We start from the raw sequence: 16326 nt of genomic DNA, 5'->3' as shown, positions 1-16326 counted from the left end.
TAGGTTCAGGTGCAGAACATTCTCTGAATCACTGAGAGGAGAGTTGTTCTAACAAGTAGGAAGGCCAACCAACTACATGGTAGACCGTGTGAGAAGGAAAGCAGTTTTGTCACTTTAACATGCCTACTGCCACCCAGATTTAATGATTAATAAAGTGTCGCATGAAGAATTTCTGCCACACTTTCTTCAATATAGAGCTGAATTACTTGGAATTACAGCTCCAGAGTTCTGCACAAATGATCCTTCGCTCATATATTGTGCCCAGTTTGTATAGCACTTCGGAGTTCTAGTTCCAAAAGGTGTTTAGGTAGGCTAAACACTTGCCTCTGGATTTGTTTCCGAACTGACCTTCTGATCATCTTTCTAATGTGCCGGATGAAGGTAAGCTTCTGTCTACTCAGTCATGACCAAATGACTGTGAATTCCCAATCAGTGTGGTTGGAGTTAGTGGGATTTTATGATCTCCTGCCAAAACAAAAAAATGAAATAGGAGGAATGTTTTCAGCTATAGCTTATGAGAATATTTTTTTCTACTTTGGACAAAGTGCAGTGCTTACCAGTCCAGTGAAATGTCTTATGTGTACAGTTTATCTCTTTGTCAGCTCTTTTGAGATCCATATCCCTTGGCCCTAATGAGTTTGATATGGTGTTATATTTTTTTGATATGACAAAGTAAGGAGTTGGGATGGGGGAGAGATTTCCTATTCTTTATGCAGGAAATGAGAGTTGCAAGAGTTGAAGACTCCTATGGTGTTATTCGTTGTTTGGGACTGAAATTGATTAACAAGATTCAAATCTTGATAGAAACATAGGCAACAGTGGCCTACAGGTTGAAGTTCACCAGCAACAAACTCAATAGAGTCTGTTACTCTAACTCAACTCTCGAGTTTGTTACTGATGTTTGATAAACTGTCTTGTTGTGGGTAACACAGGACGTAGCAAGTACTTTGCCCTATATTAGGGTTCAATTATTTGTTCCTATCCTCCCTCCCAAACATAATACCAGGAAGGAAGGAAGAAGCTCATCAGTCAGGAAGGTTCGGGCACAGTCCACTGCGTCACTGGCCTGGCAATACCTTGTCCCCACCCCTTCACTGAAATGGATGGCTTCAAGGTTCCCAAAGACTGTATTCAAGCAGATCGATACATGATTTTTCCCCCCTAAAGACCAAGGACTTTTAAAACAGTATACTTTGATAATGAGTGCAGAGTTCAAGTTAGGCATGGTGAGGCTCACCTGGTTCTCTGCAGCAATCTGTCTCCAGCCGTGCATTATCCCAGCCTCCTGTGCACAAAGCACCAGGTGTGAGCGTGCTCCTCCTGGCTCTGCACTGCCGGCTGACCTCACACAAGCCACTTAGCTCCAGTCCCCTGCTCTCTACACAACCAGCACCTGGTGGTCCACATCACAAGTGGATGATGACACATAAGCACATACGCTGCAGTCCAGACTGGAATTTTGGAGCCAGCGAGGACAGATGTTAGAAACCTTAATTTAAATACCCCCACCCCACACCCACGACATCAGCTTTTCACGTGTCCTGCCATTGAAATCTGCAGCCATGGAAGAGCAGCCAGACTTTCTCTCCATACTCAAACCTTGGGGTCTTTGGGGGAATCCTCCCAGTTGAACTGGATTGGGAAGGCCACAGTGCAACTTCATTAGCTAGTTCCTTTTGATTGGCTGTCAGTGAAACATTTTTTTATTGTCAAGGTGATGTACAGAGAGGTGTTACAGTTATGTAAGTAAGGTAATAAGTACATTTCTTGTCAAACTCGTTACCCCTTCCCTCGTTTGTGAATAGTCCACGTGCACTTTCTGTGCATCTCATCCAATAAGAGCTGGAGGATTTAGATGTTTAAAAAAGAAACCCAAAAATCCGGGCACTGGTGGCTCACACTTGTAATCCTAGCTACTCAGGAGGCTGAGATCTGAAGGCTACAGTTCAAAGCCAGCCCACAAAGGAAAAGTTAAAGAAGAAATAAAGTTGGGGGGTTTCTGCTTCAGCTAAACATGGATGTTCCATTCTTTTTCCTTACAGAAAAAGTGAGCAAAGAGCACAATCACACGAAGGAGAACACTATCCGGACGAGCACCAGGTAGGCACCTGTGGGGAGGGGCAGGGAACCCCCTCTGGGTCACCAGCCTGAATGACATTGTTCCCCAAACTGCTTCTCCACTCTGTGTTCAAAGGAGGCATTCATGACTTTCCTCTAGTTTCTTCGCTCAGCTTTTGGGCAGTAGTGGAGTGGTGTTGTCTCAACTCTGACCTTGTGTTTGCCAAGCAGGTGCTGGTCACCTAAGCCACTCCCCGGTCCCCGCCTCTTTTTGCTTTATCTTTCAGATCAGGTCTCTCTATTCCTTCTGAGACTCGCCTTAGACTGTTTCTCCCATCTCTTCCTCCTGCATAGCTGAGATTACAGACCTGTGCCACCATGCCCAGCCCTTTCCCTCCTATTTTCTACCAGAACCCCTGTTGATGGAAATAATGCAGAAACCAAGGACAAAAGTGGAAAAGACTGTTAATATTTATTAAGCATGGACTGGTATTACTTTGCTGGGGAATTTTTTTTTAATTTAGAACATTTATTCATATTGGTTTTTAAATTTCAAAATGCTAAAAACTGTTATACAAGTCAGGCAAGGGTACGTTTCCTTTTGGGCAATGTCACCCCTTCCTTGGCTGTCTCCCCGTTTTTCCCTCCTTCCCACTCATCTTCACCCTAGCGTCCAGTGAGTACCATTGCTGCATGTGTTCACCCTTTGCCGCTCCATGTCTGCACCTCCCCTTACACTCCTCAGCAAGCATGACAGAAAGAAAAGGGGGATTTAAAAAAAATATACCATTATTTCTTCAAGTAATTTTGTGAAATAGATGTTATTATCATCTTTGCAAACATTTCTCTGTCTGTTTTTGGTGCTGGGAACTGAACCCACAGCCTTGTGCGTGCTGAACATACATTCTACACTGAGCTATAACCTCAGCCATCAGAAGTTTCTTGAGTTGAGAGTTCAAATTGAGATTGGGGACCGGGTTTGTAGCTGTGGAATCCTCCACTGTTGTCCCAAGAATCTCAAAAGCAGAAGAATGACATTGCTTTCTTTAAAATTGCAAGGTCTGGGCACAGTGGCACATCCTTGTAGTCCCAGATATTCAGCAGATGGAAGAGGTGGGGTTGACACTGAGATGGGAGGATTGCATAAGTAAGCCCAGGAGTGTAGGGCCAAGCTGCACAATATAGCACAATCTTCTCTCAAGAAGATGGGAAAGGAGCCGGATGCAGAGGCGTACACCTGTAATCCAAGCTACTTGGGAGGGTGGAGAGCAAAAGGATTACAATTTAAGGCCAGCCCAAGCAAAAAGCTAGTGAGATGCCATCTCAACAAAGAAAGCGCAACGTGGTGGCATGAGCCTCTTATCCCAGCTCCGTGCTTACACAGGAGGATTGCAGCCCAGGCTGGCCTGGCAAAAAAGAAAAATGAAAATGAAAAAAGGAAGGGAGGGGAGACAGAGAGAAAGAAGAGATAAAAGAGGGAAGGAGAGAAAGCAGGGGAAGCAGGAGGGAAGCGCATCACTCCCTGTGTGACGAGGTCAGAGGGTAGACTCCTCATCCGCCTGCCTTTAGGAAGAGAAGGAGCCTTAAAGGCCACGCACAAGTGAACTGCGCTAGGAAGGAGCTTCCAAGGAGGAAAGCGAGCGTGGAGACACCTCCCACTCACCTGTGCAGGACTGCCCCGCCTCATTCCACCTCGGGGACTCACACACAGGAGCAGGGGAATGTGAGCTCAGGGATGGACGAAGGTCTAGGAGCAGGGAGAACAGGGCCTGAGCTTCTAAAGCATCTTTAAGATGAAGAACTTGGCTTTCCTAAGCAGAGAGATTCTTTCTGATGGAGCAGTGATTGGCTCTGGTTTTGTCATTTTTACTCTGTGTGTGTGTGTGTGTGTGTGTGTGTGTGTGAGAGAGAGAGAGAGAGAGAGAGAGAGAGAGAGAGAGAGAGAGTCACTGGGAACAAAACTCAGGACCTTATGCTTTATATTTTTCATTCTTGAAGCAAAAAAGTCAGACGATGCTTTTATTTTTGGTGTGCTACGAATTGACCTCAGAACATCATAGCACTGTAAACAGAACTCAAAGTTTAAACCTGAGGTTTTCTTTCAGTTCAGTTCATTTGAATTCACGAACATGGAGCGTCCAACATAAATTAATTCAAAACCAGCTTGTCACTTGTCACATTGGGGCTAGACAGTGTCAGGGGACCGAGTCTGGAAGCCATGGAGGGAGGTTAGGAAGGCCATCATCTATGGATGGCCTTGGGCAAAGGGCCAGCTCCCTTTAACCACCCCCCCACCATGCTGCCCAGTAGCGTCAGCCCACGCTGTAGGGCAGGTGCCCTCCCATGGGGCTCTCTAGGGGATGGTTCTCACCCACAGCTGCCAACACTGACATCCATGAGTGAGTGAGTAAGCAGAGTGCACAAAAAGTAAGGCCTGTCGTTCCTCTGGCCCTTTAAGCTTTCCAGCCCACACTTGCACCACACAAAGGTCTACTGCAGACAGTCACTGTATGCTTTCGGGGTAGGAGGAAGAGGTAAGACAAAGTCTGAACCTCAGTCAATGAAATGCGCCTGTCGGTGGAATTGTCTTGGCTGGAGCTGAAGGGTAATTATAGGATATGAGAGAGGGTGGGTTTTTTGTTGTTGTTGTTTGTTTTTACCCATTTGGCAAAAATGAAGCAATCCATAAATTCTCCTCTCTCAGGGAGATGATGAGTCAGAAGAAACCTGAATCAGATCCTTTGCCCAAACTAAGGAAGAATTGTGCCCCAAGAACCCCCAGCATGGTTAAGAAATCCAGTTGTAGAATTCGTGGTTTATAGAACCCAGGAACGGTCATGGACAGTTTTAATCCCAACTACTCAGGAGGCAGAGATTGGAAGGATTGCAGTCTGAGGCCAGCGAGGCACAAACGTGAGATCCTCCACAAGACCAGATCTGAAAAATAAAGCAGAAAGGGCTGGAGATGTGGCTCAAGTGGCAGAGCACCTGCTTAGCAAGCATAAGACCTTTAGTATCAAACTCCAGCTCTGCCCCCCCCCAAATTCTTGGTTTATAATTCTGCAAAGTGCTGAGTATATTTTTATTTGTTCTTCAAGCAGATTTCGTGTTTACATCTCACCTCATTATTACAAAGAGAATATAAACAAGTTGCTCAGTGCCAAGAAAATCATCTTTAACTCATACACTTGATACCATTTGCTCTTTCTCTTCCTCTTGTGATTCTTGTTTAGCAAGGAACTTATTTTGTATATACAGGGTCAGTATGTTTTAGGGTATGATTTGTGGTACACTTTACAAAGATTTCTTTTTTTTCTATTTTTTTTAATTTAATTTTTTTTTGTGAAAATACTGTACAGAGGGGTTACAATTACATGGGCAAGATAGTGAGTACATTTCTTATCAAGCATTGTAGCCTCCTCCTTTGTTTACCCTTCTCATCCCTTCCCAGCCTCCCCTCACCCCCCCCACCCAATCCTCCCCCCACCCCACCAAACTTGTAAAGTTCATTTTCGACATGACAACTTGTACTTCTCATTGTTGCAACGGGTTCGTTCACCTGTATCCTTATTTAAACGACTTTTTACAAAGATTTCTAACAGGTCTCGGAATCTTCTCATCTCTGGGTTTTTAAATACATAGTGGAGTATTTGTTTAGTTATCATATTTCTTTTTTCCCCCCTTTTTCTGCTCCTCCCCTCCCCTCCCCCATGGTACTGGAGTGTGGACTCTGGACTCACCTTGCTGGGCAGGTACTCTACCTTGAGCCACATCCCGTCCTTTTTTGCTTTCGTTATTTTATGCATGTTTCTGTCAGAGTTGGTCTTAGACTGCAGTCCACCTGGGTATTAAGCCTCTTGCCTAGCTGAGATGACAGGCCTGTCTGGCTTTTTTGAGATAGGGTCTTCCTAACTTCTTGCCTTGGCTAGCCTTAAGCTGTGATCTTTCTTATCTCTGTCTCCCCTGTAGCTGGGATGGCAGATGTAAACCACCGTGCCCAGCCCTCCTTACTGTATTTCTGTTTGACTTCTGAGAAGAAACTGACTGCTTAGAACAAGGCTCCTGATTGGAATCAAGTTCAGAATGAGCCCTGGCTGGGAGCTGGGGGTTTCTTCGAGACAGCAGAACATAGGAGCCCTGAGATTCTGGCTCTGGGCTTGTCTCATGTTGATGGGGGCCTTTGCCCCCCCCTATTTTGGGTACCCCCTACTCCTGGAGTCTCAATGACCAAGGGATGTGGGGACAAAGACAACATTGCTGATGGTCTCTGCCCCCAGGTTCCTCAGAGTTGTTACCAGTATTGATCTGGACGCTCATTCAATCCAACCATAAGAATCAGGGAGAAGTGTAGTGAGTCCAGACTACATGCGCACCTGGGGCTGGCATCCAGTAGAGGCCCAGGTGTGACACAGGGAGGGCCTGAGGCCCCTGCCGTCACCCGTCCCCACCCCCTCCACCCCCGCCACCCCCGCCCTCCTCCCGTCACACCACTTCGGCTCTTCCTGTGATGTCGTTTTAATTCTGCATCCTAAGATGGGCAAGTACAGAACATGAGTTCTTGTTAGCGCTTTTAAAAAGAAAAGTTGATCCTAATAACTGGCAACTTTCTGGATCGTTGGTTCTCTGCCTCATTTAAAATAAAAGGGGGGGGGGACTTTTATGAGGGGAAATTTTGAACATATTCGGAAGTAGACAGCCTGTCCCGATCAATTATCCACTCACAGCCAGTGGATTTCATCCTGCGGCCTTCCTCCCTCCTGCCTTCCTCCTTCCCCCTCTCCTCTTCCCCCCCATCATTCTAAGAACTGGTTGGAGAATGGTTTTTGTGATTCTTCCCCAATCCTTAGAGTTTAGATCAGCTGCTTCAATTAGGATCATTTTTCCAAAAGTAAAGGAGAAAAGCAACCCACCAACGCGCATCCTGGAGCCAGGCAGAAAAATCAATTTGCTTAGCAGCTGGAATGATTGGACGGCGTGGTCCCCCGTGCCCAGGCCCTGACCTTGCCCCCAGGCCCTGCCGGGGGCCCTCATAAGGGCGCTTCCGCTGACTCCCTCCTTTAGACGGACTGCGCTGTAATGCCAAAACAGCAATCCTTTTGCCTCTTTAACCTTTGAGTCACCAAAAAAAATCAAGCCTACTACAGGAAGGCTGTGAGTCTCCTTGGAGAGCATGTGGAGCGACAGACAGAGGAGGAGAGAGGCCCGGCCAGACCAGGAGAACGGGAGGACAGGACATTTATGAGACTAATAAAATCCCGAGTTTCCTATTTTCTTTTCCCAGCAAAAGCCAAGATTCTGCAGGGACCAGATAACCAGCTATTATGGTCATTTGGTAGCTGAAAATCCATGAGATGTGATAGTATACATAACCAGATCCTGAAGTTGCACGGAATAAAAAAGAAGACCTACATCTTTTGACATAGACCGTCACCCAGCCAGGGCCCGGATAAGCCAGAAGTAGGAAAATGCCATCCTGCACTAAGAATCAGATAGCTCCTGGCAGGTGAACTGGACATGCTCCATATTGTGTAACACCATGAACTTCAAACAATGGCAGCCAAGAATCCTCTCTTGGTTATTTGTTCTCGCTCATCCGCATTAATAATGCAGTGTCTGTAGGGGTATAAGATGGCAGGTGTAGGAGAAAGACTTCTCACACCTGCTTTCCTCTAGTCTGAAGCAGCCAAGTGTTTGTCTTCAATGGTCCTTTCCTCTATCATTGGACAAAAAATGCAGAAACAAAAACCAATCAGAAAAAGATAGAGTCCTTGCATACTGTGCAGACCCAATATTTAATTTACCCAGTTTTCAGAAACTGAAATGCAGGTTCTTTTTCTATGACTTGGATAATGGCACAAACTGTGTTTATTAAAGGATCTATTCACTTGGAGGTGTTCAATGTAGGATTCTTCCTGCCTAATGGTTTGGATGCAAGCCCTTAAATATTTATGATTCAGTAATAAAAATTGCACAAATTTGTTAAAAGCATGATGTGCTGCCTCAATTCACGCAATTTTCCCTTTTCATCCCTTTGGAGAACCTAAGAGAATAATGCTCTATTACCTTAAAAGTGATAGATTACTTTCAAAGGACACTGAGTTAGATAGAAGCAATTAAGAAACAGGAAACAGAGCAAATGAAATCAGTGATTTTTGTTTGTTTGTTTTGAGTTACCTCTCCTTATGTTCTCTTTATTCTTCATATTCTGTGGCTTAAAAATCAAACACATGAGTGGGTTTGGTAGTGTAACCTGTAATCCCAACTACTTGGGAGGTAAGTGTTGGATGATTCAGGTCCAAGGCTGGCGTGGGCAAAAGCAGGAGATCCTGTCTGAAAAACAAAGCAAAAGGAGTGAAGGACGCATGGCTCAAGTAGTAGAGTACCTACCTAGCAAGCATAAAACTCTGAATTCAGGTCCCAGAACACCTAAACAAGATAAATAAAACAGATCGGGTGCACTGAGAATTGTAGTTCTACAGACAGACTGGAAATTACTCCTTTTGCTGTGGAGCCTCTTCTGTTGGGACATTCAGTTATTTTTCTTTTCTGGTGAGGTCAGAATTGTTTTGGGGGTCACGCAGTGCCACTGCACCACCTTAAAAGCCGCCCTTCCTCCCCGCACCGGCATCTTCTGGAAGAACGTTCCCATCAATATTGAAATTTGACACGTGCGCTGTGAATCATCAACCCTTGAGCCGAGCGTGTCTGCCGTGCGTGTGGTGCAGGTGCTGTGGCGGGAATCAGGAGAATTTGCGTTAGAAATATACCCTTTTCAACTTGAAGTTTTCATTTTTCAAAATGAGAGCACAGCTTAGAACTCATTCTGGAAATTACAGATTCCCATACCCCCCCCCACCACACACACGCACACACACACACACACGCACGCACGCACGCACACACACGGACGCACACACACACATGCACACACACACATGCACACACGCGCACGCACGCACACACGCACGCATGCGCACACATGCACGCACACATGCACACGCACACACACGCGCGCACGCACGCACACACGCGCGCACACACACGCACACACACGCACACACACACACAGCTGCCTTGTGTGTCGTTGCTGTCCTTTTCCCTTTTCTTTGTTTCCCTCATTTTGCTGAGTCTGTCTCCGTACTTCCATCGGCCCATCGTCCTGTGAGCGTTGTCCCTGGGGCTCGGCCTCCTCCAACCGTGCTGAGCCACTGGTGGGGGCAGTGCGATCTCCTCACTGTCCTGTGTTGAGTTACTCCGAGACCCCGAGCGTCAGTCCTTCTCAGGGTGGCTCGTGACTGTCAGGAGTAGAGGGTGGGTTTGTCAGACTGTAAGCAGACAGCCAGAGCCCGTGCTGGGCTCCTCGTCTCCCCGTAGCCTCTGCCCTGGGAACAGAGCCTAAAGGTTGCCGTGGCTTAGGTGCTGGGCCCAGCCCTGCTGTCATCTGGGACTTCTCCCAGCGGTGTCTATCTCCAGAGCTGTTTTGGAAGTGGGGCCTTTGTGCGCCAACGGGACCAGCTGCCTGGACGATGCCGGGGCGGGGGGGACGGGCGCATGCATGGCCACGGCACCTGTGTCATCTCCGCCATGCACGTGGCCGTCTCCGCTCATTGGCAGGATTGAACTCATCTGCCCCAGCTCACTCGGTGCCAAGCTCCTTGCCCTTGTTTCTGTCTGGAGTGAGATTTCTGCCAGAGATCCCGGGTCCTCCACACACCCAGTGGCATTCTGCAGATCCGGACCTGCGGGGTTCACTTCCTTGGTCTGTGGTTGGCTCAGGCTGCCCTGGTGTGACCTCTCTGCGGTGGTGGCACTGACAAGGCCTGGCATTGTGCTTCTTGTCCTGAGAGGTTTCCTGCCTCTCAGTGGATGAATACTAGAGTTGAGCAGCCGGAACCTGTTCCCTGCACCGCGGTGTTGGGTTGTACGCATTGGCCCACCTTTAAGACAGCCATAAAGAGAAGGCATTGTGCTTTCCAAAGAAGAAAATACACAGCATTGCTGATAAGTACTTTTTCTGACACTTTTCCTTTGACTGTATTTTATTAGACCTCTTCTTTCCATTCCATAGTGCCTGGACTTTGTGAACCTGAGACAGGATAATACTGAGGTCACAATTTAGAGACACTTGTTCTTGCCTGAGGTTTATTTTTATTTGTACCTCTCTCCTAGCTCCTTCGTTAAGGGACTTTCTTTAGAAGTAAAGGATGCAGCCTGGTACTAGTGGCTCACGCCTGAAATCCTAGCTACTCAGAAGGCTGAGATCTGAGGACCGCCTTTCGAAGCCAGCCTAGGCAGGGAAATTTGTGCGATTCTCTCTCCAGTTCGTCACCAAAAAGTTGGAAGTGGAGCTGTGGCTCAAGTGACAAAACGCCATCCTTGATTGAAAAGCCACAAGACAGCTCCCAGACCCTGAGTTCAAACCCCGGTACCAGCATGAAGAAAGAAAATAGTAAAGGATCCTAAACAGCAAAACATCATAGCTTTTTTTTCCAGTTTTTTTTCAGTAAACTAGTTTTTACTTCAGAGGATATATAGAGAAAAAATAATCACTTTTTATTACCCAGAGAAAGCTACTGCCAAGTTGAGTGATGAGTATTTTTGCTGAATTTCTATTTAAATATTTGTATTTTCTTATAAAGATTGGATCCTACCAAAGCTACAGCTTTATCATCCTCTTTTCATCTAGGTATATATTAAGAACATCTTTCAGCTGATTATATTCTTTTAGTGTTTATTCAGTATTCATCATTAGCATGTCATAATTAAATCAGTGTCCTGATACTGAATATCAAAGACCCACACACACAATTTGTAACTAGTATAAACAATATTGGGATAAAAGAGCTCAAAAAGAATCTACATTGTTCAGAACTGTATTATGAATTGTCAGATTTGACTTCCAAAAGAAAAAGAACCAATCTACAATTCTGCCAGGAGCTAATGAGAGAGACAGAGAGAGACAATTTCAGTTGTCCAGCTAACTCCAAATGACATAATTAAAATCTTTAAATTTATTTGTTCCCAGAAATGCTTCTTGTTGTTAATGGAGAGACATTTGTATTTGTTCTTCGGTGTACTTTACCGTAGTTTATTATTCAGTTTAGTGGTTTATCTGGGCTTGAATTTGGTTGGTTCTGTTGATATTTTGTGATGATGACAATAAATTTAAGAACAAAGTAAGTAGAACAAATGAAATAAACATCTTACCCCATCCCAGTCAGCACCACGTCACGCTGGCTACGTCTGCCTCCACTCTCTACAGTGTTTTTGGCTATCTTTGTTTACAGTCCTGAGTGTCAGACTTGAACTTCCACTCATGCCAGGCAAGTGTTCCACCACCCAGCTGCACCCTGGGACCTTCCTTTAAGTCATATCCCAGGAACGCGTGTATATTCATTCCCAAATTCCCAGTGGGATGTCTCTTTGAAATTCAGAGAAAAATTAATTTAATAAAAAATATTATATATAGATACACATATACGTCACAAAAATATATATGCATATATAGTCCAGTACTCATATATTCCATATATAATGGTATATACACATATATGTGTATATATATATGTCTATTCTATTATACAGATATTCCATATATGTACATTCTATATTTTCCACACTATATACGTATGTATATACATTCGACTATATATTTCCATATATATATGTGTATATATATATATATATATATATATATACAACTATACACACATATGTATTCCTCAATGTGTGTATATATTTCATACACGCGCATAGCTTCCACAATGGCCTTTTCACAGTTTTCAGAGTTAACCTTTAGCCTTTCATTGTGGACAAGTTTCTGTTTGCCGGCTCCTGCCGGTGGAACAGGAGAAGGGCACACACCTTAGCTTCTTAGTCACCTCCGAAACGAAAACTGAAGCTGCGGTGCCTGGCGGCCAGAGTGGAATGACAGGGCGACCTTGGCTCCCCTCGGCCCCACGCCTCCTTTTCAGCACCAGAGCGACGTGCCAGCCCCAGTGTGGAGGTCAGAATCCCAGCTGACCTTTGTCAATGGACAGAGGTTCATTTGCCTTTGACTCACTACAGTCTTCCATTCTGCAAAGCGACGCGAGGCCAACATGATGGATGACAGAGCCCCCCGCCAGGCCCAGGCCCGGCCCAGGCCCGGGGCACAGGAGGCCTCTGGTCTGGCCCTTTTACGTTTGAATATGGAATTTGCTGCCTGGGATGATCAGGGGGTGTCTTCAGGGCAGGGGTTCCCAGTCCTTCTTAATCTTGGGTTCTCTTCTAACCCCACACCCCCGAGCTGCTGCTGCCCAAGGTTCTTTTTTATGATAGTAACTATCTGTATTTACATACATATGTGTTTATATAAATATATTTTGTATTTATGTATTTACATATGTTTTATATATATATATATATATATATATATATATATATATATATATATATATATATGTTTGTTCACTATATATGGGAGGCGATCGCTCCCTCATCACCGTGGTATTGACAGGAAAGGGCTGGGTTCATATGGACCTTTAAAATTGTGTTTTTATCTTTTATTTTTTAACTTTATAGAGGAAAGGGGAAGATGAAGGGGGAAGAAGAGGAGAATGCAGTCGAGAATTTAGAAAACTAAGAAAAGGGAAAGGGGTGTGCTGAAGGGGGTGAGAATGTTGAGGGGGACACGGACCATTGTGTTTAGAAACTGCTTTGTTATATCACATTTGCTTTGTACAAAGACTTAAAGAGAATTTAAAAAATAGATTTTTAAAAACCCTCATTTACAAAAATGCCAGATAGTTTTATATATATATGCAAATATACATATAGTTACATAAATATATTAAAAGGAAATATTGAACATTTCTTGTTGTAAATTGTTAGCAAATAAAATATTGAAGAAAAACAAGCCAAACACTGCCACAGAATGCAGAAAATTGCATTATCATGAAAATTCAGTTGAAAATGAAGTCTAAGTTGAATATGCCTAAACCAAAAATACTGAAATCTCATGTGCCCCCAAATCTAAGGATTGCTGATACTGACGTACTATCACATGTGGAAAGTTCCACAACTGGCCTCATGTGACAGTGCACAGAGGACAAAGGGACACAGATATTGTGTCCGTTTACCTTCAGTGTGCTCTGTGAGAAACAGGAACTTACTTTGGGATATGGGTTCTAACCTCAAGATATTTCATTCTATTTATGCAAGTATTCCAAAATACACCCCTGATTCTAAGCACTTCAGAAAAGGGTTACTCAACTGATCATGTGATTTGATCATTAAGTTTTTTGTTATTATCCTTAAGTAGTTATATAAAAGAGTTGCCATTTAACAAAACATTTCATGAATACAGTATATCTTGGTTAATGTTGATCTTTTTTATGGGAAACTAAGAATAAATGATGACAGTGATTGCTGAACTGAGTGCGCACATTTTTTAAGCAAGATGGTCTAGCTTCTCAGAAAGTTCCTACCCACTGTAAAGCTCTTGAAGAAAACTGAAGAGAGCCCTAAGTAACCCATAGAGTTCTCCCATTCCTTATCTTTGAATAGTCTCATCTTTCTAAGTTGGCACTTTACTGTATAGAAAGGAGACTGCCTGTGGAAGTTACCGGTGTCTACTTCTTGCCAACTCTTTGCTCTACAGCTTGCTTCTTCTTGTGGCTTTTGGAAACATGGAAGAACGTTTTCTCAACTCTAGCTTCCTATTTGCTTTGAAATACCAGTGTGGGGTGCCACTCTTGGGAGTGTATTAGATCTAAAGGATTCCAAGCTCAGAGTTTTTACAATACCAGTTCCATGGCTTAAGAAAATAGGTGGCATTTCAGTGGTTCAAAACTAACACCTTTTATCGATATCTGTATTGCATGTGTTCAGTTATGACTGGGGCTTAGGAGAAAGAACTAGGGCTCTGCTCGTGGGACCAAAAGCCATGTAGGGAGTTGGCCTGGGCTGAGGGGCTGCTGGGGAGCTTGTCCGCCCAGGCTGACTGCCAGCTCTCCTTTGCAGTTTGATAGCTTCTCGGGTAAATGCAAATAAATCAGATCATCCATTCTTGAGATTTCCTTAAAATAACAAAACAAAAGAAAAATTAACCAAAATTCTTTTTGAGCACATCTTTACTCACTCTTGGAAAAATGCCCAAAGTCTCATTACATCAGATGACACGGAGCTGAATAGGTAATCAAGGATTTTTTGCTTGAAAATACACATTTCTTTTTTCCTTCCTAGAGCAATCTGTCTATATACAGAGGTCAGAATATCACTTGAAGATGATTTGCCTTTTATATTTAATAAGGTTTCTTTCCACTCTGATCTACCTAAGTCTTTATGGGTTCTGAGTAAGAATTCATTACACAGCCAAGTCTTCTTTTTTTTCTTTGATTAATCTTTCTTTTCTCCTTGCCAGTCCCAAGTTCAACACAGAGAGTGATGATTATTGTCATTTAAAAGGGGGGAAATGGTTTCTTTTATGTTGTGCTTTAAAAACCCATTGGTGTCATTACACAAGGTAAAGTTTCATCTAGAACTTTCTCTCTCTCTCCCTCTCTCTCCCTCTCTCTCTCCCTCTCTTTCTCTCTCTCTCTCTCTCTCTCTCTCTCTCTCTCTCTCTCTCTCTCTCTCTCTCTCTCTCTCTCTCTCTCTCTCTCTCTCTCTCTCTCTCTCTCTCTGCCATCAGACTGGGAATTCCCATAAGGTCTGGATTTGGGAGAATGGTTAGGAGTTATGCGTGTTCTGTGTGAAGCAGAGGGCCCTGTTGGCCTGCAGATGTTAAGGTTAGAAATATTTGTGCCGCCATTGGCACTTAGCAAAATGTATCACTATTTAGAGCTATAATCTTCAGTGGACTGTTCTGTTATTTAGTGTAAATCTTATATTCTCAGCCTTGTGCTGTTAGCCTTGTAGCCTGTGCCAGCCAGGTCAGTCTTAATGACAGGATGTCTCTCTTCATATCCTATCTTGTGAATTTGCTACAGAAAATATACACATGTGTTTGTACATGTATGTGTGTGTGTTACCTTACTTTCTTAATGCCTGCCTCTTTTTCTGCAAAACACAAAAACAAAAAACCTCAATTAGATCAAAGTTGTATAAGACGTCTTGCTAAGGAAGGAAACACAGAGAAAGTCCTGTCAGATTCAGGCTGTTCTCTTACCTAAGTAGCCAGTCAGAGACTCAGCCTCATCCGCAGCTGATTCACCCCTGGCATGAGCACAGGACTTCATTTTGTCTGAGACTGATGCTGCCTCAACCCTCTCTGGACAGAAGAGACTGCATGCTTGACTTCTGGAAGATTCTCCATTGATTCTCCGCCCCCTTAAAACATTGATTCTCCTTTTGTGTATTTTTTAAAATCTTTCCTTAGAAAAACCTTTCTCTTCCTTCTCTCCTTCTTCCTTTTCTTTCTCCTTCTTTCTTCTTTTTGTGCCAATACTAGGACTTGAACTCCAGGCTTGGGCGTTGTCCCTTAGCTTTTTTGCTCAAGGCTGGCATTCTACCACATGAACCACGCTTCCGCTTCTAGTTTTTTGGTGGTTGATTGGACCTGAGAGTCTTGTGGGCTTTCCTGCTTGGGCTGGCTTTGAACTGTGCTCCTTGGATCTCAGTCTCCTGAGTAGCTAGGATTACAAGCGTGAACTATGGGCACTTGCTCCCCTTTCTTCTTTATGCAGGATAAAGCTGGCATCCAAGGTAGGAAGTTGCTCTGCTTAGTGATTGTCTCCCCTTCACTCTAGTTTCTTCTGAGGGGCTCCCCCCTCCCTTGGGTGGAAATCCGTACTGTTGAGAACGCTTGCATCAGTGCGGAGTCTGGCGGAGTCGTCCATGCTTAGCTCTGTACAGCAGAGAGCTCAGCACCCTCGGCCTGCTGCACCGCAGGGCTGGATTCTGAAGACTCAGGTGCTGCGTGGGTCCTGTGCCGCGGCGCCTGTGGGAGCCGAGAGCCGGGCCTGCGTGCAGTGTGCTCTGGGATGTGCCGGGGGTCCCTGCAGGAGCAGGTGACAGGTGACCGGCCAGCGGGGAGGCTCACGGGAAAAAGCATGGAGAGCCTTCTGGTTCTGTGCCTGACCAGCAAAGCGTTGAATGAGGAAAATCAGACCCTTTGCTGCCCCCCCGGGTGGCGTTCAGAGAGTTTCAAAGGTGGCATTGCACCAGTGCCCCCTGATTATAAAGCCAGCAGGCAGGATGTCCAGATCTCAGTTGGGTGATGTAACTCGCTTTTTCTTCCCTCCTATTTAAAGCACAAGCTTCTATTTCTTAAACACTATTTAAAAA

The 16326-nt window shown here is 44.6% G+C and overlaps 1 protein-coding gene across 4 annotated transcripts in view; it reads left to right on the top strand.

Moving 5' to 3' along the window:
- Znf827 (zinc finger protein 827) overlaps positions 1-16326 on the top strand; it is a 152312-nt gene that overhangs the window by 83905 nt on the left and 52081 nt on the right. For all 4 annotated transcript variants that reach the window (XM_070022155.1, XM_070022156.1, XM_070022157.1 and 1 more), the window contains exon 7: positions 2043-2100. In XM_070022155.1, coding sequence (XP_069878256.1) covers positions 2043-2100 — 58 coding nt within the window. The remainder of the gene's footprint in view (positions 1-2042; positions 2101-16326) is intronic.

Source organism: Dipodomys merriami, unplaced genomic scaffold (genome assembly GCF_024711535.1).
Source record: "Dipodomys merriami isolate MVZ:Mamm:240054 unplaced genomic scaffold, mDipMer1.0.p SCAF_15, whole genome shotgun sequence".
Taxonomy (NCBI): Eukaryota; Metazoa; Chordata; class Mammalia; order Rodentia; family Heteromyidae; genus Dipodomys; species Dipodomys merriami.
This window is presented reverse-complemented; position numbering and strand designations above follow the sequence as displayed.